This window comes from Vidua chalybeata, chromosome 3 (genome assembly GCF_026979565.1).
Source record: "Vidua chalybeata isolate OUT-0048 chromosome 3, bVidCha1 merged haplotype, whole genome shotgun sequence".
Lineage (NCBI taxonomy): Eukaryota > Metazoa > Chordata > Aves > Passeriformes > Viduidae > Vidua > Vidua chalybeata.
In genome coordinates this window covers 113,183,600-113,205,259 of record NC_071532.1, presented here as the reverse complement: position 1 = coordinate 113,205,259, position 21,660 = coordinate 113,183,600, and the positions used below count along the sequence as shown (strand labels likewise).

Genomic DNA, 21,660 nt, shown 5'->3' with positions numbered 1-21,660 from the left:
GTATCCAATATCCAATATCCCAATATCCAATATCACAGTATCCTGTATCCCATTATCCATTATCACAATATCCCAATATCTCAATATCACAGTATCCAATATCCAATATCCAATATCACAGTATCCAATATTCATTATCCAATATCCAATATCACAGTATCCAATATCCCAGTATCCAATATCCCAGTATCCAATATCCAATATCCCAGTATCCAATATCCAATATCCCAGTATCCAATATCCAATATCCAATATCCAATATCCCAGTATCCAATATCCAATATCCAATATCACAGTATCCAATATCCCAATATCCAATATCTCAATATCCAATATCACAGTATCCAATATCCAATATCCAATATCCAATATCCCAATATCCAATATCCCAGTATCCAATATCACAGAATCCAATATCCAATATCACAGTATCCAATATCCCAATATCCAATATCCAATATCTCAATATCCCAGAATCCAATATCCAATATCCCAATATCTCAATATCACAGTATCCAATATCCAATATCCCAATATCCAATATCACAGTACCCTGTATCCCAGTATCCATTATCACAATATCCCAATATCCAATATCCCAGTGTCCAGTATCCAGCACCCCAGTGTCCCAACATCCCGTATCCCAGTATCCCATATCCAATATCCAGTATCCCAATATCCAGAATCCCAATACCCAGTATCCCAGTATCCTGTATCCCATATCTCAATATCCCACATCCCATATCCCAATATCCCATAATCCACATCCTATATCCCATATCCCATATCCCAATATCCCAAATCCCAATACCCCATATCCCATACCCCAATATCCCGTATCCCATACCCCATATCCCATATCCCAAATCCCAATACCCCAATACCCCACATCCCGTATCCAATACCCCATACCCCATATCCCAAATCCCAATCTCCCACCTCCCATCTCCCAGCAGCCCTCCCTCCCCGCCGTGCCCGTGCCCAGTGCCTGCCATGGAAAGGCAGGAGAGGAGCTCAGCTGGAGCCAGGCTCGGCTGGGGCAGGGAGAGCAGCTCCTGCTGCACATCCCGTCCAGATCCCAGATCCCAGATCCCAGCTCCTGCTGCACATCCCGTCCAGATCCCAGATCCCAGATCCCAGCTCCTGCTGCACATCCCGTCCAGATCCCAGATCCCAGATCCCAGATCCTGCTGCACATCCCGTCCAGATCCCAGATCCCAGCTCCTGCTGCACATCCCGTCCAGATCCCAGATCCCAGATCCCAGCTCCTGCTGCACATCCCGTCCAGATCCCAGATCCCAGATCCCAGCTCCTGCTGCACATCCCGTCCAGATCCCAGATCCCAGATCCTGCTGCACATCCCGTCCAGATCCCAGATCCCAGATCCCAGCTCCTGCTGCACATCCCGTCCAGATCCCAGATCCTGCTGCACATCCCGCTCCAGATCCTGCTCCTGCTGCACATCCCGTCCAGATCCTGCTCCAGATCCCAGATCCTGCTGCACATCCCGTCCAGATCCCAGATCCTGCTGCACATCCCGTCCAGATCCCAGATCCCAGATCCCAGCTCCTGCTGCACATCCCGTCCAGATCCTGGATCCCGCTCCAGATCCCAGATCCTGCTGCACATCCCACTCCAGATCCCAGATCCTGCTGCACATCCTGTCCAGATCCCAGATCCCGCTCCAGATCCTGCTGCACATCCCGTCCAGATCCCAGATCCTGCTGCACATCCCACTCCAGATCCCAGATCCTGCTGCACATCCCGCTCCAGATCCTGCTCCAGATCCCAGATCCTGCTGCACATCCTGTCCAGATCCCAGATCCCGCTCCAGATCCCAGATCCTGCTGCACATCCCACTCCAGATCCCAGATCCTGCTGCACATCCCGCTCCAGATCCTGCTCCAGATCCCAGATCCTGCTGCACATCCTGTCCAGATCCCAGATCTCGCTCCAGATCCCAGATCCTGCTCCAGATCCCAGATCCTGCTGCACATCCCACTCCAGATCCCAGCTCCCGCTCCAGATCCCAGATCCTGCTGCACATCCTGCTCCAGATTCTGCTCCAGATCCCAGATCCTGCTCCAGATCCCAGATCCTGCTCCAGATCCCAGATACTGCTCCAGATCCCGCTCCAGATCCCAGATCCTGCTCCAGATCCCAGATCCTGCTCCAGATCCTAGATCCTGCTCCAGATCCCAGATCCTGCAGCACATCCTGCTCCAGATCCTGCTCCAGATCCCAGATCCTGCTCCAGATCCCAGATCCTGCTCCAGATCCCGCTCCAGATCCCAGATCCCGCTCCAGATCCCAGATCCTGCTCCAGATCCCAGATCCTGCTCCAGATCCCAGATCCTGCAGCACATCCTGCTCCAGATCCTAGATCCTGTGGCACATCCCGCTCCAGATCCTGCTCCAGATCCCAGATCCTGAGGCATATCCCACTCCAGATCCTGCTCTAGGTCCCAGATCTGCTCCTGCTCCTGTCCCAGCTCCAGCTCCTGCTCCTGCTCTGGATCCTGTCCCAGCTCCAGCCCCTGCTCCTGTCCCAGCTCCAGCTCCTGTCCCAGCTGTGCCGTGGAACAACAGAAAAACACTCCTGGGAAAACCAAACCCACAGGTTACTCCAGCCACGGCAGGGACACTGCCACTGCCCCAGGTGCTCCCAGCCCCGGTGTCCAGCCTGGCCCTGGGCACTGCCAGGGATCCAGGGCCTGCCCACCCTCACAGGGAACAATTCCCAATTCCCAAGATCCCATCCAGCCCTGCCATGGGGTGGCTGTGCCAGCTCCACGACCCGTTCAAATCAAAGATTGAATGTCAGAAGTTTGCATCAGGTGGGTCCAAAGTCATACCCCAAAACCCCACTGAGGTGATGGAGCTCTTGAAACGACTCCTCCCAGACAAAAAGTGATCCATGCCAACAGCAGCTCTGCTTTACCACGCCCACACAGGCAGCAGTGTCGGAACCCAAGGTGTCCCTCAGACACTCTTGGATGTTCCGGGCCCAGGGCAGAAGCATTTGAGACCCTGGCATGCAGTTAGAAACCCATGTGGCTTTGAGTTTGACCCATGGAACAATTTACCAACCTTGCAGGAAGAACAAGAAATCACAAAAGTTTAGATGTTATAATAGAAGTAATCACAAAGTAAAAGGTAGGATTTTTGAGTGCTGTACAGGGGGGTTTTAGGCCTTGTACAGAGGGGTCTGAGTTTTGTACATGGGGGTCAGAAGTTCTAAGATGGAGGGATTTGGGCGTGCCCTGTCCTCCTTTCTCCTTCCTATCCCCCATGTTCTTGGTGGTGTCGGCACTCACAGATTGGTTTAGAGTAGAAAGCCACTGTTCAATATAGGTGATAGGCATTGGGGAAAAACTATAAACATTTAACATGTAATGTATGATATAAAAGATGGCACCAGCCCCTTGGGAGAGGAAGACGAAGGGAGACGAAGACGGAGGGAGACGGAGAGAGACGCAGAGGGAGAAGGAGTCAGGGACAATGTCAGGGAGTCTGTGTGCCTTGAGATTATTGCAATAAACTGCCTTGAGACAGGACAAATGAAGACTGCTGAGTCTTTCTTTGAAGGCACGGGTTGGAGGAGAGACTTTACCACCACCCGGGGTCACCCCAATCCGGGGGAAGGCTCCGGCACAGCAGGTGCCCTCCTCCTCCATCCCACACTCTGTCATCCCAAAAAAGGGCAGCCTCTGAGCTCTGTGCAGTGAGCTGACACCTGAACCCAAATGTGATTCGCGTGGAATTACTCTCCAACAGCCAGGAAACTCCCACCCAGGCACAGAACCCCTGAAAAGGAACAGGAAAATCCCTCCCAGCCCAAGCTGTGCCCCTTCTCCTCCTTGTCCCCAGCCCAGGGCACTCAGTGCCACATCCAGGCCTGCCCTGGACACCCCAAACCTCCCTGGGCAGCCCCTGCCAAGGCCTGCCCACCCTTTCCATGGAGAAATTCCTCCTGGTGTCCACCCTGAGCCCTCCTTGAGGCCGTTTCCCCTTGTCCTGTCCCTGCTCCCTGGGAGCAGAGCAGCAGCTACAACCTGGAGGAGGATGCAAGGAGATCAGGGACTGCAGAATGCACCAAACCAGCAGGAAATGGCAGAATTTCCATTTTTGCTAGTACTGACTCAGCCTGGCTGCAGGAATGCAGGTGAAGGTGGCTCCAGAAACACTCCCTTTTTCCTGGAAACGTGAGGGAAGCAAATCCCCGATTGCCTCAGGGATGCACATCTGGGGCTCCAGCAGTGGATCCAGCAAAATCCCTGACTCTGAGGCTCCAGTAACATTTCTGACTGCATTTTTCACATCTCCTAAAGCACTGAGAAACACTGAGAGAACAGAGCTTCCACCACACAGGGAGCATCGGCCTGACTGGAATTCTGAGTGGATTTAAAAACACTCTTGTCCTGGTCTTAAAGGCCAGCCCCAAAACCCCCAAATCCCTGGGCATGGAAAAACCCCCAACAGCACCGGGGCCAAGCCGAGCCAGAGGACACAGCCTTAAGCTGCACCAAGGGAAACTGAGGCTGGATATTAGGGAAAAGTTCTTCACAGAAAGGTGATAAAGTTCTGGAATGGCTGCCCGGGGAGGTGGTGGAGTCACCATCCCTGGGTGTGTTTAAAACAAGCCTGGATGTGGCACTGGGTGCCAGGGTTGAGTTGAGCTGTTGGGGATGGGTTGGACTCGGTGGTCTTGGAGGTCTCTCCCAACCTGGTGATTCTGGAATTCTGGGAATTCTGTGAATTCTGATCCCCACCTTGTCCCCAGCCCAGGGCACTCAGTGCCACATCCAGGCCTGCCCTGGACACCTCCAGGGATGGGCACTCCAAACCTGCCTGGGCAGCCCCTGCCAAGGCCTGCCCAGCCTTTCCAGGGAGAAATTCCTGCTGCTGCCCACCCTGAGCCTGCCCTGGCCCAGCCTGAGGCCATTTCCCCTTGGCCTGTCCCTGTTCCCTGGCAGCAGAGCCCGACCCCCCCTGGCTGTCCCCTCCTGGCAGGGAGTTGTGCAGAGCCACAAGGTCCCCCTGAGCCTCCTTTTCTCCAGGCTGAGCCCCTTCCCAGCTCCCTCAGCCCCTCCTGGGGCTCCATTCCCTCCCCAGCCCCTCGGGAAGGTGAGTCCCTCTCCACAGCTCATTGTCCCATCGCTGCCCCTCTGCCAAACCACAGCCTGGAAACCACTCACAGCAACTCCTAACTCATTGTTTACATTCTTTCTACCCAGTTTTGTGTTTCCTCCCTCCCTCAAAGAGCACAGCTGGGGTTTTTCCCCTTCCAAGCCTTGTTTTCCCTGGAACCTTTGGCCAAGTATTGTTGAACTGCCCCTAGTTACTAATATTTCCGTTCTTTATTTACTCAGCTGCAGCAGAGCTCAGCTCTTCTGGAGTCTCTCCCCCTCTTTGTTTGAGGGTGCTGATGTTGCTGCAGGTGCTGATTCCCTCACACAAATCAAACCAAATCAACCCCTGGTCCCTGGCACCCCAAGAGTGACTCCCTGGGGCCTGCAGCAATTCCTGTTTGGAGCTGAGTGCCAGCAGAAAACCCTCACCTAAAGCCAGGGCAGGGGGTTTATGGTTGGATTTGTTGTTTCACTGGTGTCACAGAAGCCCAAAGGCCTCGTGTCCCTCACAGAAACCCCAGTGGGTCCTTTTTGTCCCTGTGATGTCCATGGGATATGAGTCCCTGCTTGCAGGATCTCTGCACAGGTCGGTGTGTGCTGTTCCAGAGCTGTCCTTGGGGCATCAGGCCCCATGTCCCGATCCTTTGGCTTTTTGGGGCACTGCTTTCCACATTTCATTAGAGCTGTCAGCACACAGCAGATGTCTCTGAGCAGCTGTCCCTGTCCCCCTGTCCCTGTCCCTGCAGGAGGTGTGACATGTCACACTGTCCCTGTCCCTGCATGTGCCCAGCCCTGTCCCCATGGCCCTGTCCCTGCAGGAGCTGTCCAGCCCTGTCCTCATGTCCCTGTCCCCATGGCCCTGTCCCTGCAGGAGCTGTCCAGCCCTGTCCTCATGTCCCTGTCCCCCAGTGTCCCTGTCCCCATGGCCCTGTGCCTGCAGGAGCTGTCCACTCCTGTCCCCACTGTCCCTGTCCCCATGGCCCTGTCCCTGCAGGAGCTGTCCACTCCTGTCCCCCAGTGTCCCTGTCCCTGCAGGTGTCCAGCCCTGTCCTCATGTCCCTGTCCCCAATGTCCCTGTCCCCATGGCCCTGTCCCTGCAGGAGCTGTCCACTCCTGTCCCCACTGTCCCTGTCCCTGCAGGAGGTGTGACATGCCACACTGTCCCTGTCCCTGCAGGTGCCCAGCCCTGTACTCATGTCCCTGTCCCCAGTGTCCCTGTCCCCATGGCCCTGTCCCCATGGCCCTGTCCCTGCAGGAGCTGTCCAGCCCTGTCCTCATGGCCCTGTCCCCATGGCCCTGTCCCTGCAGGAGGTGTGACATGTCCCCATGTCCCTGCAGGAGCTGTCCAGCCCTGTCCTCATGGCCCTGTCCCCATGGCCCTGTCCCTGCAGGAGCTGTCCAGCCCTGTCCTCATGGCCCTGTCCCCATGGCCCTGTGCCTGCAGGACTTGTCCAGCGCTGTCCCCAGTGTCCCTGCAGGAGGTGCCCAGCCCTGTCCCCCTGTCCCTGTCCCCAGTGTCCCTGTCCCCATGGCTCTGTGCCTGCAGGAGGTGCCCAGCCCTGGGAAGGAAAAGGCAGAGATGGATTGGGAAGGAAAAGGCAGTGATGGAGCAGGAAGGAAAGGCAGAGATGGGTCAGGAAGGAAAGGCAGTGATAGGTTGGGAAGGAAAAGGCAGAGATGGATTGGGAAGGAAAGGCAGAAATGGAGCAGGAAGGAAAGGCAGAGATGGGTCAGGAAGGAAAGGCAGAGATGGGTCAGGAAGGAAAGGCAGTGATGGGTTGGGAAGGAAAAGGCAGAGATGGGTTGGGAAGGAAAAGGCAGTGATGGATTGGGAAGGAAAGGCAGAAATGGAGCAGGAAGGAAAGGCAGTGATGGGTCAGGAAGAAAAGGCAGAGATGGATTGGGAAGGAAAAGGCAGTGATGGAGCAGGACGGAAAAGGCAGAGATGGGTTGGGAAGGAAAGGCAGAAATGGAGCAGGAAGGAAAGGCAGAGAGGGATTGGGAAGGAAAAGGCAGAGATGGGTCAGGAAGGAAAGGCAGAGATGGATTGGGAAGGAAAGGCAGAGATGGGTCAGGAAGGAAAAGGCAGAGATGGGTCAGGAAGAAAAGGCAGAGATGGATTGGGAAGGAAAGGCAGAAATGGAGCAGGAAGGAAAAGGCAGAGATGGATTGGGAAGGAAAGGCAGAGATGGATTGGGAAGGAAAGGCAGTGATGGGTTGGGAAGGAAAGGCAGTGATGGGTTGGGAAGGAAAGGCAGAGATGGATTGGGAAGGAAAAGGCAGAGATGGAGCAGGAGGGAAAGGCAGTGATGGGTCAGGAAGAAAAGGCAGTGATGGGTTGGGAAGGAAAGGCAGTGATGGATTGGGAAGGAAAGGCAGAGATGGAGCAGGAAGGAAAGGCAGTGATGGGTCACAGCAGGGAAAAGTCAGTGCCAGGCTGGGAAGCTCAGGATTGCCTGTTCCTGGCTGGAAACCCAGAGCAATCCCAGCTCCTTCTCCCCCAGCTCCCGTGCTCCACCACCACCCCAGCTGAGCCACTGCCCCTTCCCTGTGTCCCTGGCTCTGGAATGTTTTGGATCCACTGAGTCCTGGCACAGGAAGGAATTCCTCGAGCTGGGTGATCTGAGGCCCAGGTCAGACCTTGGCTCAGGGTTTTGGGATGAGCTCCTGCAGCCTCCCTGGGCACAGGCACTTCCCACAGCATCCCTGGCTGCCTTCACACCTCTGCCATTCCCAGTTCCTCCAGGCCCTGTGGAGTTCTGACACTGCAAACTGCCTGTTCTCCCAGGAATGCTGGGGAGAGGCAAGAGGAAAACCCAGAGGGGAAAACGTGAATGGATTCCAGTCTGATGGGACTGGAAACAAAAGGTGTTTGTGGTGAGGCTGAGCTGGGCCCTTCCCTAAATCCAGATCTGGGGCTATGGTGAGCTCCTGGCACTTCCTGGCCAAGGCAATGCCAGGTGGGAAGGGAAAGGCAGAGATGGGTTGGGAAGGGAAGGGAAAGGCAGTGATGGGTTGGGAAGGAAAGGCAGAGGTGGATTGGGAAGAGAAAGACAATTCCAGGTTGGGAAGGTAAAGGCAATGCCAGGTTGGGAAGAGAAAGGCAATTCCAGGTTGGGAAGAGAAAGGCAATGCCAGGTTGGGAAGGCAAAGGCAATGCCAGGTTGGGAAGGCAAAGGCAGTGAATGGAGGGAAAGAAAAGGCCATGAGCTGTTGGGAAGAAAGAGGCTGTGAGCTATTGGGAAGGAAAAGAAGTGATGGGTTGGGAAGGGAAAGGCAATTCCAGGTTGGGAAGGCAAAGGCAGTGAAATGTAGGGAAGGAACAGACCAGGAGCTGTTGGGAAGAGGACAGGAGCTGTAGGGAAGGAGCAGACCAGGAGCTGTTGGGAAGGAGCAGACCAGGAGCTGTTGGGAAGAGGCCAGGAGCTGTTGGGAAGGAGCAGACCAGGAGGTGTAGGGAAGGAGCAGATCAGGAGCTGTAGGGAAGGAGCAGATCAGGAGCTGTTGGGAAGAGGACAGGAGCTGTTGGGAAGGAGCAGATCAGGAGCTGTTGGGAAGAGGACAGGAGGTGTTGGGAAGGAGCAGACCAGGAGGTGTAGGGAAGGAGCAGACCAGGAGCTGTTGGGAAGGAGCAGATCAGGAGCTGTTGGGAAGGAACAGACCAGGAGCTGTTGGGAAGGAGCAGATCAGGAGCTGTTGGGAAGGAACAGATGAGGAGCTGTAGGGAAGGAGCAGACCAGGAGCTGTTGGGAAGGAGCAGATCAGGAGCTGTTGGGAAGGAGCAGACCAGGAGCTGTTGGGAAGGAGCAGATCAGGAGCTGTTGGGAAGGAGCAGATCAGGAGCTGTTGGGAAGAGGCCAGGAGCTGTTGGGAAGGAAGAGGCAATGCTGTGGACCACGGACAGCCCTGTCCCTGGGCTCTGATGAGCCATTTGTTTGGAGAAGGGGATGAATTCCTGAGAACCCACTCCAGCTCTGAGCAGCAGCAGGACTGAGCCCCGGGTTCTTTCCAATTTGAGTGCAACTGCCCCAAGGAAAGCAGAGCAGAGTTTATATTCCATGGACTCAGACCAGTCCCTCCCTGCACAGCACCAGGACAAGCTCTGGGAGAGGGGGGAATGCTCAGGGAGGCAGGAACTCCCTCAGGGAGGGAACCAGCACAGAGCAAAGCAGGAATCAGCCCCAAGCTGGGCTGGGACCAGCCCAGGGTGCAGCTCTGGAGCTCTACACTGCTCACAGCACGAGGAAAAGCTCTGCAGCTCTCACCTGTCCAGCACTTTGGCAATTTAGCCTCCAGCCTTTCCTTGGGGAATGCCACACTGTTAAAGGAGTGAGCAGAAGAGGCAGTCAGTGGAACTGGGGGGGGCCTGGGCAGCACAGCCTGACTGGGGTGGGCACAGGGGCAGGGACATGCTTGTCCCAGCACTCAGGGACTGGAACCACTCCCAGAGGAATCTGAAGCAGAGATCAGCTCCCCTCATTTCAGGCTGCAAATGGCTCCACCCTCGTGGAAAGGGGAGTGCTCCACTCCCCTGGAATTAGATCCCAGTGCTGCTCCTCCTCGCCCTCTCCTACAGATGTGAAGAGCTCTCCTCCAGCCCCTGTAGGACACTAAGATTTATTTGGGGACTCTCTTCAGTTGGTTTGGGTCTTTCTCTCTCGGTTTTCACTCGTGAGGTGGGACCTGACAAAGTGGGGAAGCAGAGTGACCTCAAACCAACACCGGTGCAGTGGTTTTCCACTCCGCCCATCCCACCAGTCCCACAGTGAGGTCACAGCAGCAGGGTGACCACAATGCCACGGAGAGAGGACAGGGATGCGAGGCCACGGCGCCAGGCAGCACCAGGAGCTGACCCACGTGTCTGTATGTCCTCATTTATCTCATTTAATTTACAATAAATGAGAAAACAGAGCCCCACCCAGCACAGGGAGCAGTGGCAGGTGCCACTGGCGGGCACAGGGAGGTGCCAGAGCTGCAGGCAGGACGCAGCCAGGCCTGGCTGCAGCTGCACCAAACACCCCCTGCAGCTCTGAGGCTCCTCACAAGCACAGATTCTCCAGAGGAACATTTCCAACACAGCAGTGAAAAAACCTGAGAGCCACTGCAGGCCCAGGGCTGCCCCCCACCCCGAGCCCAGGGCTGAGGAGGGGGTTCAGGGCTGAGGAGGGGGCTCAGGGCTGAGGAGGGGGCTCAGGAGGGGCTCAGGGGTGAGAAGGAAGCTCAGGAGGGGCTCAGGGTACTCACAGGATGTGCACCAAGTCTAGAGGGGCTCAGGGGTGGGGAGGGGCTCAGAACTAAGGAGGGGGCTCAGGAGTGGGCTCATGGCACTCACATAATATGGGCCAGGTCTGGGGGGCTCAGGAGGGGGCTCAGGAGGGGGCTCAGGAGGGGCTCAGGGGTGAGAAGGAAGCTCAGGAGGGGCTTAGGGTACTCACACGATGTGCACCAGGTCTAGGGGGGCTCAGGGGTGGGGAGGGGGCTCAGACTAGGGAGGGGGCTCAGGAGTGGGCTCTTGGTACTCACACAATGTGGGCCAGGTCTGGGGGGCTCAGGAGGGGGCTCAGGGTACTCACACGATGTGCACCAGGTCTAGGGGGGCTCAGGGGTGGGGAGGGGGCTCAGGAGGGGCTTAGGGGTGAGAAGGAAGCTCAGGAGGGGCTCAGGGTACTCACACGATGTGCACCAGGTCTGGGGGGGCTCAGGGGTGGGGAGGGGGCTCAGGAGGGGCTCAGGGGTGGGGAGGGGGCTCAGGAGGGGCCCAGGGGTGGGGAGGGGGCCCAGGGTACTCACACGATGTGTGCCAGGTCCAGGGGTCTCTCGGGCTGCTCGGGGAACAGCGGCCGGGGCGGGTCCCTGCTGGGCACGCAGCCCAGAGATTTGCTGATGGCGTGGCTCAGCTTCTTGGCCGGGGATTTCTGGGGGGACAAGCACAGGAGCCAGGTGAGCACAGGAGCCAGGTGAGCACAGGAGCCAGGTGAGCAAAGGGCCAGGTGAGCACAGGGGCCAGGTGAGCACAGGAGCCAGGTGAGCAAAGGGCCAGGTGAGCACAGGAGCCAGGTGAGCACAGGGGCCAGGTGAGCACAGAAGCCAGGTGAGCCCCAGCCAGGTGAGCACAGGGCCAGGTGAGCACAGGAGCCAGGTGAGCCCAGCCAGGTGAGCCCCAGCCAGGTGAGCACAGGGGCCAGGTGAGCACAGGGGCCAGGTGAGCACAGGAGCCAGGTGAGCACAGGAGCCAGGTGAGCCCCGCCAGGTGAGCAAAGGGCCAGGTGAGCACAGGAGCCAGGTGAGCCCAGCCAGGTGAGCCCCAGCCAGGTGAGCACAGGGGCCAGGTGAGCACAGGGGCCAGGTGAGCAAAGGGCCAGGTGAGCACAGGGGCCAGGTGAGCCCAGCCAGGTGAGCACAGGGGCCAGGTGAGCACAGGAGCCAGGTGAGCTCCAGCCAGGTGAGCCCCAGCCAGGTGAGCACAGGGGCCAGGTGAGCACAGGAGCCAGGTGAGCTCCAGCCAGGTGAGCCCCGCCAGGTGAGCCCCGCCAGGTGAGCCCCGCCAGGTGAGCCCGGCCAGGTGCAGCCAGAGACACCTGTGACACAGGAAAGGAGGAGCAGAAACGCCGGGGTTTGCTCCAGCCTCCTGGAATTCAGCTCCGGGCGGCTTTCAAGGGCTCCAGCAGCGGGAATGGGAAGTTTTAACAAAAGCACGTAGGATCAGGAAAGAAACCAATTGCCTGGGGGCTCTCCAGGAATGAACCCCACCCCGCTGAGGGATTTCTGCACTCGCTCTGAGCACACCGGGGGCATTTTGAGGGGAGGAGCAGTCACTTCCCGATTTTCTGAGCTTTACAGGCAGAGCCAAGGCGGGGCAGTGCTGGGGCAGGCAGGAGTGACTTCATCTCCTTCCACAACTCCCCTCGGTTGTGCCAAAGGGCCTCACAGGACCAGGGACCCCCGGGTCCTTTGGAATGCTGGTGACAAGTGCGGCCACACCCACAGGAATGACCCAAAAATGGGCTTTAAATCCCATCCTGGCTTAGAATTAATTGTGAAAACGATGCTGCGCTCGCCGAGCTCCCAGCAGGGACACGGGAACCCTGGTGATGGTCGTGTCCAACCCGAATAATTCCAAGGTCATGGGAGCTCAGACTTCACCTGGCAGCTCCTCCCTGCTGCTCTCCCTCACTGCCATCCCAGGAGAGGGCAAGCCCTGGCTAAAGGCTGCCGTGGAATTCATTCATTGCTGCTCCAGAGTGCAGCTGGGACCAGCTCCCAGGTGAAAATTCAGACTAACACTGGCTCAAACAGGAGTTAGAGCCAACACCTGGCAATTGCTGGCAGTTAACACCAGTTACTCACAGTGGGGTCCATCCCTCCTGATGCCCACCCAGCCTGCTCCTGCCCTGGAGGGGCAGCCTCATTCCTGGAGGTTTTATTTGTCAGCCCGCAGCTCCATCCTGGGAAGCAGCAGAACTGTGTGAAGGCCCCAGAGAGCCTCTGGAGCCCAGGGAATGGGCACTTGGTCCTCCCAGTACCATCAAATCCTGAAATGGTTTGTGTTGGAAGGGACCTTAAAGCTCATCTCATTCCAACGCCCCCCCTGCTCTAATTACTTTGAAATCCTATGAAAATCACAATTTAATTTTATGTCACTTACAGACCCCAGAGGGAATTTTAATTATGCACACAGATGTGATTATTCCAAATTTAAAACCCTAGTTCTCCTAAATTAATTCTCCACCTGCTGGAAACGTCCACGTTTATTTCTCTCTGAATTTGTTCATTTGAGGGACTCATCAGGACCTGGAGGGACAGGACACAGGGGATGGATCCCAGTGCCAGGGGACAGGGCTGGGTGGGAGATTGGGAATTGGGAATTGTTCCCTGGCAGGGTCAGGAGGGTGCCCAGAGCAGCTGGGGATCCCTGGATCCCTGGCAGTGCCCAAGGCCAGGCTGGACACTGGGACACCCTGGGACAGTGGCAGTGTCCCTGCCACGGCAGGGGTGGCACTGGCTGGGCACTGAGGTCCCTGCCAACCCAAACCAGTGTGGCATGCCATGATTAAGCACTAATTAGCAATCAGGAGCACCTCCACGGCTGATGAGCCCAAGGCACAGAAGTGACAAGAGGCCACGAGGCCTCCCTGACCCCCCTGGAACGGAGCTTCCCCCCAGGATGTTCGGCCAGAGCAGCTCCTTCCCCTCCCCTGCCTGTCCCGGTGCCAAGGCAGCCGTGCCAGGCTCCTCCTCGGCTTTGTCCCCAGCACTTTGGGACAGGGCTGTGTCACCCTGGCCCCAGCAGTGCCCCGGGCAGGGGGGAGAGCCCCGAGCTCCCTGCAGAGCTGCCCCAGGGTGGATGTTGGGAACAATTCCCACCTGGAAAGGGCTGTCCTGGTGGATTCCCCATCCCTGGAGGGGTTTCAAAGCCCTGTGGATGTGGCACTTGGGGACAGGGGGCACTGGTGGCCTGGGCAGTGCTGGGGGTGGTGGGACTCAGTGGTCTCACAGGGCTTTTCCAACCCAAATGAATCCAGGGTTCCATGATTTTTATAAATGTTACGAAAAGCACAGAATCAGCTTTCTGAGATCCCTTCTTCAGCAAACTCACAGCCTTTGCCATATCCTTGGTGAAGGATATTTCCTCCCCACCAGTGAAGGACACTCACCTTTTTGCTCACATCTACCAACCAACATTCCAATAAACTGCTCCTGCTCCTCCCTCTTCCTGCACGGAATAATAAAACCCATGGCAAAGGTTTGCCACGAGTCATTGTAAGGGCTCGGGGAATCAAGAATTCTAAATCCTTCCAGGGATGGGCACTGCAAACCTGCCTGGGCAGCCCCTGCCAAGGCCTGCCCAGCCTTTCCAGGGAGAAATTCCTGCTGCTGCCCACCCTGAGCCTGCCCTGGCCCAGCCTGAGGCCATTTCCCCTTGGCCTGTCCCTGTTCCCTGGCAGCAGAGCCCGACCCCCCCTGGCTGTCCCCTCCTGTCAGGGAGTTGTGCAGAGCCACAAGGTCCCCCCTGAGCCTCCTTTTCTCCAGGCTGAGCCCCTTCCCAGCTCCCCCAGCCCCTCCTGGGGCTCCATTCCCTTCCCTGGACACGCTCCAGCCCCTCCAGGTCTCTCCTGGCAGGAGGGGCCCAGAGCTGCCCCCAGCCCTGGAGGTGCCCCAGCAGTGCCAGCCCAGGGGACGGGCACTGCCCTGGCCCTGCTGCCACCCCAGAGCTGCCACAGCCCAGGGGCCAGTGGCCTCTTTTATTCCATTTTCAGTCCCATTTCTCATTGCATTCAGTCTCATCTCTCTAGGGCGTTTCTTAACTTGGTAGCTTTTACCACACCACAAACACCTGAAAGCCAATCATCTAAAATTACCCCTCGTGGGTCCTGACACATCTTTTATTCTCCAAAGTTCTATTTCTCCAAAGTATCTAGTCTTATTTGCCAAGCTGTCCTTTGAAACTTATTTCTATTTCCACTTCTCTCCCAACATCCATCCTATTCCACAGCATTTCTAAGTCGACATTTCTTACCTCAGTTTACATACAAATACATCTACAAATAGATTTGTTATGTATGTATATATTCTCTACGAACCTTCTGTCAAGTTTTTTTAAATTTTCTGGTAAGAACATCCCATTCTTATCCCATGGAAACCCTTCCCAAGGCAGCCAGGGGGACAGAAATCCCAAATCCTGCATTCCTGACAGCAGGGGAGGGGCTGAGCCGCCCTCCAGGTGCCACCCCAGGTGCCACCCTGGATTGCCAGTGCCACATTGTCCCCGTGGCACAGGGGACAAATTAACCCCTGCTGATCCTCGGGGCCGCTGCTGTGTGTGCTGGCTCCTCCCTGCCTCAGGCTCCTCAGCCCACAAAAGAAAACCTGGGAAGTGTTTCAAGGTTTTCCACCAATGAGCAGCAAAAAGGCTCCTTGAAAATGGAGTTTTACCTGAGCTTCTCCATAGAAAATCACTGCGGTTACAGATTTGAATGCATCTCACCACTGTGTTAAATATATAGAAATATATAAAATATCTCAATACTGTGTGCAGCAAAAAATTACCAAAGGTACCTCAATTTCAGGAAAAAGAAGCTATAAGTATGTACAAAATAATATATAGTTCATATATGTCTGAAAATAATATCTACTGTATGTGTATATGTACATATATATGTATAAATGGTATGTAAATAATAATATATTTTATATACATATGTACATAATAAATATTGTATATACGTATATTTGCGTGTATGTATATATGGTATGTAAATAATAATATATTTTATATATGTCTGTAAATAATAAATATTGTATGTGTACATATGTATATATTGTATTGTGTGTATGTATATATGGTATGTAAAGAATAATATATTTTATATATGTCTGTAAATAATAAATATTGTATGTGTATATATACATATATATATAGTATGTCAATAATAATATATTTTATATATGTGTGAACATTATAAATATTGTATGTATATATATGTATATATTGTATTGTGTGTATGTATATATGGTATGTAAACAATAATACGTGATATATATGTCTGTAAATAAAAAATATTGTGTGTATATATATTGTATGTCAATAATAATATATTTTACATATGTGTGTACATAATAAATATTGTATGTATATATGTATATATTGTATTATGTGTACATATATATTGTATGTCAATAATAATATATTATAAATATGTATGTAAATAATATATATTGTATGTATATTTATACATATATATATGCATATGTATGTATATGTGTGCATATATTTTGTCTGTATTTATAGTATATAAATAAAAATATATTTTGCATATTTATGTATGTAAATAATACATACTGTATGTATATTGATACATATATATATTATATATATTTATGTGTGTATATATAGTATGTATATATAGCATGTAAATAATAATATATTTTTATATGTGTGTAAATAATATTTATTGTATGTATGTATAAACACACACAGATATGTATGTATATGTATATGTATATGTATATGTATATGTATATGTATATGTATATGTATATATTGTATTGTATGTGTATATATAGTATGTAAATAATAATATATTCATATTTATAATATTTAACAATGCACTATAGTTATCAATTAATAATTAAATAATTAATATTTATCCACGCAATAATGTTATCAGTAAGTATAGTGATCCTATTTATCATTTAACTATGGAGATATTTATCATTAAGCTCATGCTGGGTCACAGGGCTCCAAAACTTTGAAAACACACCAGGCAAGTCTGAATGAGAGTGAAAAGCCAGGAAAGAACATTTCGTGTTTCACTGCAGGAGAGCAGCAGCCCCTCCCTGCTGCCCCGGGGGCTTCACAGCTCACCAACACGGGCCAAACACAAAATAAGGATTTTTTTTTTTTTAAATCAGGACTCAATTTAAATTTTCATTAAATTAACATGAATTATTTGGGGAAGTTAAAAAAAAATATTAAAGGGATGGCACTGGATGAGCTTTCATGTCCCTTCCCACCCAAACCATTGCATGTTTCCATAGTTTAGACCTCTCTTTGTGTTAAAAATCCCTGGATTTTTAATTAAAAAGCCTGGATTTATATGCATTTAAGGGAATAATAACCTACTGTTAGCTGGGATTAAACATTCCAGAAGTTTATTACCCACGGAGTTATAAAAATGACAATAGAATTTTCCTTTGCCTCCCAACTCCTGCCTGGTAATCAGCTCAATTTTCTAAATTAAAGAGCAATGCTCTAATGGCTCTTCCTTATGCAGATCACTATTAATTATAATCCTATCATCATCTGAACTTCTCTTTGAAGAAGGGGAAGGTTGGGCTTAATCTCCTGCCATAAAATAGGTTTTTCTCCATAAAACTGTCTGTAATTCCTTGAGCTGTGGTTATCATCCTGCCATCAAACTGCACGTTACTGCTCAGATCCCTTCTGAAAGGCTTCTTAGCTTAGAGTTTTCCAGAAATACATTTACAGCTGGCAGGAGGAGAAGAGAAAAATGCAGGGATGCTGTCTTTAAAGATGCCACTGGACAAAGGTCCTGAACTCACGGCCACTGGTTTGGCTTTCTGGGAAGAGCAGCTGTAACTCCAGAACCCCTGAGGCTGGAAAAGCCCTGCAGGATCAGCTCTGAGTGCCACCTCCGGGAATTCCTGGGACACCTCCAGGGATGGGCACTCCAAAGCTCCCTGGGCAGCCGTGCCAGGGCCCTCTGCCCCAGCCTGGAACATTCCAGGGGCTTGTGGCGACCCAGGGGCTGGGCCTGGCACTCGGCCTGTGTGTCCCCCAGCCCATGGATCCAGGCTGTCCTGGTCCCTCTGCAGAGCTCCCAGCCCCCAGCAGATCCACATCCCACCCCGCTGGGGCTGTCCCTGAGCTGAGCCAGGGTGGTGCCCTCCATCCCCGTGCCCAGCCCGTCCATGAAGGTGTTGAGCAGGACTGAGCCAGGCCTGGTTCCCAGCTGGATGTGCCTCCATGGCCAGGTTTTTCCAGCCAGGAACAAGCAATAAACCCAGTGCAATTCCCTGGTTACACCCTGTGGTGTTTGGAAAAGCTCCGTGGAGCAGCTCTGCTCCAGACCCTGAACGTGCCCGAGGGAATCAGCCCGGAGAGGCTGCTCCAGATCCAGCTGCCCAGGAGGAACATCCTCAACCAGGAGGAACATCCTCAACCAGGAGGAACATCCTCACCCAGGGAGGAACATCCTCACCCAGGAGGAACATCCTCACCCAGGAGGAACATCCTCACCCAGGAGGAACATCCTCACCCAAAGAGCAACATCCTCACCCAAGGAGGAACATCCTCACCCAGGAGGAACATCCTCACCCAGGAGGAACATCCTCACCCAAAGAGGAACATCCTCACCCAAGGAGGAACATCCTCACCCAGGAGGAACATCCTCACCCAAAGAGGAACATCCTCACCCAAGGAGGAACATCCTCACCCAGGAGGAACATCCTCACCCAAGGAGGAGCATCCTCACCCAGGGAGAACATCCTCACCCAGGGAGAACATCCTCACCCAGGGAGAACATCCTCACCCAGGAGGAACATCCTCACCCAGGGGGAGCATCCTCACACAAGGAGGAACATCCTCACCCAGGAGGAACATCCTCACCCAAGGGGGAACATCCTCACCCTGGGGGAGCATCCTCACCCAGGAGGAACATCCTCACCCAAAGAGGAACATCCTCACCCAAGGAGGAACTTCCTCACCCAAGGAGGAACATCCCCACCCAGGAGGAACATCCTCACCCAAGGAGGAACATTCCCACCCAGGAGGAACATCCTCACCCAAGGAGGAACATCCTCACCCAGGAGGAACATCCTCACCCAAGGAGGAACATCCTCACCCAGGAGGAACATCCTCACCCAAGGAGGAACATCCTCACCCAAAGAGGAACATCCTCACTCAGGAGGAACATCCTCACCCAAGGAGGAGCATCCTCACCCAGGGGAGACATCCTCACCCAGGGGAGACATCCTCACCCAGGGGGAGCATCCTCACCCAGGAGGAACATCCTCACCCAAGGAGGAGCATCCTCACCCAGGGGAGACATCCTCACCCAGGGGAGACATCCTCACCCAGGAGGAACATCCTCACCCAAGGAGGAACATCCTCACCCAAGGAGGAACATCCTCACCCAAGGGGGAACATCCTCACCCAGGGGAGACATCCTCACCCAGGGGAGACATCCTCACCCAAGGAGGAACATCCTCACCCAGGAGGAACATCCTCACCCAAGGAGGAACATCCTCACCCAAGGAGGAGCATCCTCACCCAAGGAGGAGCATCCTCACCCAAGGAGGAGCATCCCCACCCACGGAGAGTGCCCTTGCCCAGGAGGAGTGTCCCTGACCCAGGAGCAGTGCCCTGACCCCAGGAGCAGTGCCCCTGACCCCATGAGCAGTGCCCCTGACCCCATGAGCAGTGCCCCTGAACCCAGGAGGAGTGCCCCTGACCCACAAGGAATGCCCCTTACCCACGAGGAGTGCCCTGACCCAAAAAACAGTGCCCTGACCCCAGGAACAGTGCCCCTGACCCAGAAAACAGTGTCCTGACCCAGGAGGAGTGCCCCTGACCCACAAGGAATGCTCCTGACCCAGAAAACAGTGCCCTGACCCACAAGGAGTGCCCTGACCCCAGGAGCAGTGCCCCTGACCCCAGGAGCAGTGCCCTGACCCCAGGAGCAGTGCCCCTGACCCCAGGAGCAGTGCCCCTGACCCCAGGAGCAGTGCCCTGACCCCAGGAGCAGTGCCCCTGACCCAAAAAAGAGTGCCCTGACCCATGAGCAGTGCCCTGACCCCAGGAGCAATGCCCTGACCCAAAAGGAATGCCCTTGCCCAGGAGGAAGCCCTTACCCACGAGGAATGCCCCTGACCCAGGAGGAGTGCCCCTTACCCATGAGAAGTGCCCCTGACCCACGAGGAATGCCCCTGCCCATGAGGATGCCCTGACCCACAAGAAGTGCCCCTGACCCCAGGAGCAGTGCCCCCTGCCCACGAGGAGTGCCCCTGCCCATGAGGATGCCCTTACCCACGAGGAGTGCTCCTTCATCTGGTGCTGGTTGCTGTGGGGGCCGCTGGCGTGGCCCCTCCAGAAGCAGCTCTGGCACAGCTGGTAGTTGTGGCACTGCTGGCAGCGGTACCGGAAGCCCATCATGCTCTCACAGTGGCAGTACGAGCACTCCACGGGGTGGAAGACTGGCACACGGGGAGAAACACAAAGAAAAGAGAAGTCCCAGTGAATTTCTGGCAAACCTGGAACACCCCATTCCACTGGAGCTGCCAGACCCGCCCAGCTCCCCCAGCACTCGGTATTTGGGCAGGATTTTGAGGGCAGAGCAGGGAGATTTGGTTCCATTAACCCGCAGGTGAAGCTGAGGGTAACCCAGCAGTTCCAGGTTCTCACAATATTCCTTCTTCAGACATCTCCCTCCCTGGGCACACTCAGAATTCCCCAGCAAAGCTGAGCACAGGGTGGGGTCTGTCCACTGTCCCAGTTTGCTCCCAGCCCCAGTGTCCAGCCTGGCCTTGGGCACTGCCAGGGATCCAGGGGCAGCCACAGCTGCTCTGGGCACCCTGTGCCCCTCACCACCCCTCCAGGGAACAATTCCTAATTCCCAATATCAGATGTAAACCTGGAGCCTCACTGATTCTGAAATCAAAGGCTGTTTCCTGCCGTGTCATATGCCAAAAATGCTAATTGCTAATTAACTTGTAACAAAGCTGCAGCACACCAGGAGGATTTGGCTGGATTGTGCCTAAGGAGATCCCTGGAGCCCAGAGCCACCTCTTCAGAAAGGGCAATTCCTGGTCCAAACCCCCTCTCACCCCTCCCTCCTGCACCTCCACAGCTTCCAGTGAGGAATTCCCAGTGTCCCTCTGAATGTGACCATCCAGAGAACTCAGATCAGTCTGACCTGCAGAGCACCATCAGGGGTGGGCTAAAATAAACATCAAGAAATGATCTTCCCTGTTCTACCCGTGCATGGACAATCCTGCTCCACTGAAGCCTTTGGGAGAACCCAAAGAGGAATGTGAGCACGAGGGGAAGGAGCTGAGACCTCCCCATGGCAAATGCATCCTGAAATGGGAGGGACAAAACAGAGCCAGGGCCTGCCCACCCTCACAGGGAACAATTCCCAATTCCCAATATCCCATCCAGCCCTGCCCTCTGGCACTGGGAACCATTCCCTGGCTCCTGTCCCTCCAGGCCTTGTCCCCAGTCCCTCTGCAGCTCTCCTGGAGCCCCTTCAGGCCCTGCAAGGGGCTCTGAGCTCTGCCTGGATCCTTCTCCTCTCCAGGTGAGCAGCCCCAGCTCTCCCAGCCAGGCTCCATGAGAAATCCTCCCCCACCTTGTCAGAACTGTCCCTTCTCCTCCCTGGCTCCTGCAGGCAGCAGAGATTGCTGCTGATAAAAGGGAGCAGAAGCAGCACAGAACCCAAACCCTGAGATCCTGATGAGAGGAGAAGTAACAACCCCCAAACCCTGAGATCCTGATGAGGGGAGCAAAAACAACCCCCAAACCCTGATCTCCTGATGAGGGGAGCAATAACAACCCCCAAACCCTGATATCCTGGTGAGGGGAGCAATAACAACAACCCAAACCCTGATCTCCTGATGAGAAGAGCAATAACAACAACCCAAACCCTGAGATCCTGGTGAAGGGAGCAATAACAACCCAAACCCTGATCTCCTGATGAGGGGAGTAATAACAACAACCCAAACCCTGATCTCCTGATGAGGGGAGCAATAACAACAACCCAAACCCTGGGATCCTGATGAGGGGAGCAATAACAACAACCCAAACCCTGAGATCCTGATGAGGGGAGCAATAACAACCCCCAAACCCTGATCTCCTGATGAGAGGAGCAATAACAACCCCCAAACCCTGATCTCCTGATGAGAGGAGCAATAACAACCCCCAAACCCTGAGATCCTGATGAGGGGAGCAATAACAACAACCCAAACCCTGAGATCCTGATGATGGAAGCAATAACAACAACCCAAACCC

General features: G+C 54.0%; 1 protein-coding gene across 11 annotated transcripts in view; it reads right to left on the bottom strand.

Moving 5' to 3' along the window:
* The window catches only part of DTNB (dystrobrevin beta), a 177,978-nt gene that overhangs the window by 124,707 nt on the left and 31,611 nt on the right, over positions 1 to 21,660 (bottom strand). For 8 of the 11 annotated variants that reach the window (XM_053937410.1, XM_053937413.1, XM_053937415.1 and 5 more), the window contains 2 exons: positions 19,681 to 19,847; positions 10,923 to 11,047 (listed from right to left, as the gene is read on the bottom strand). In XM_053937410.1, coding sequence (XP_053793385.1) covers positions 10,923 to 11,047; positions 19,681 to 19,847 — 292 coding nt within the window. Of the gene's footprint in view, positions 1 to 9,397; positions 9,451 to 10,922; positions 11,048 to 19,680; positions 19,848 to 21,660 lie in introns of all 11 variants that reach the window. The other 3 variants (XR_008429778.1, XR_008429779.1, XR_008429777.1) reach the window with 1 other exon arrangement.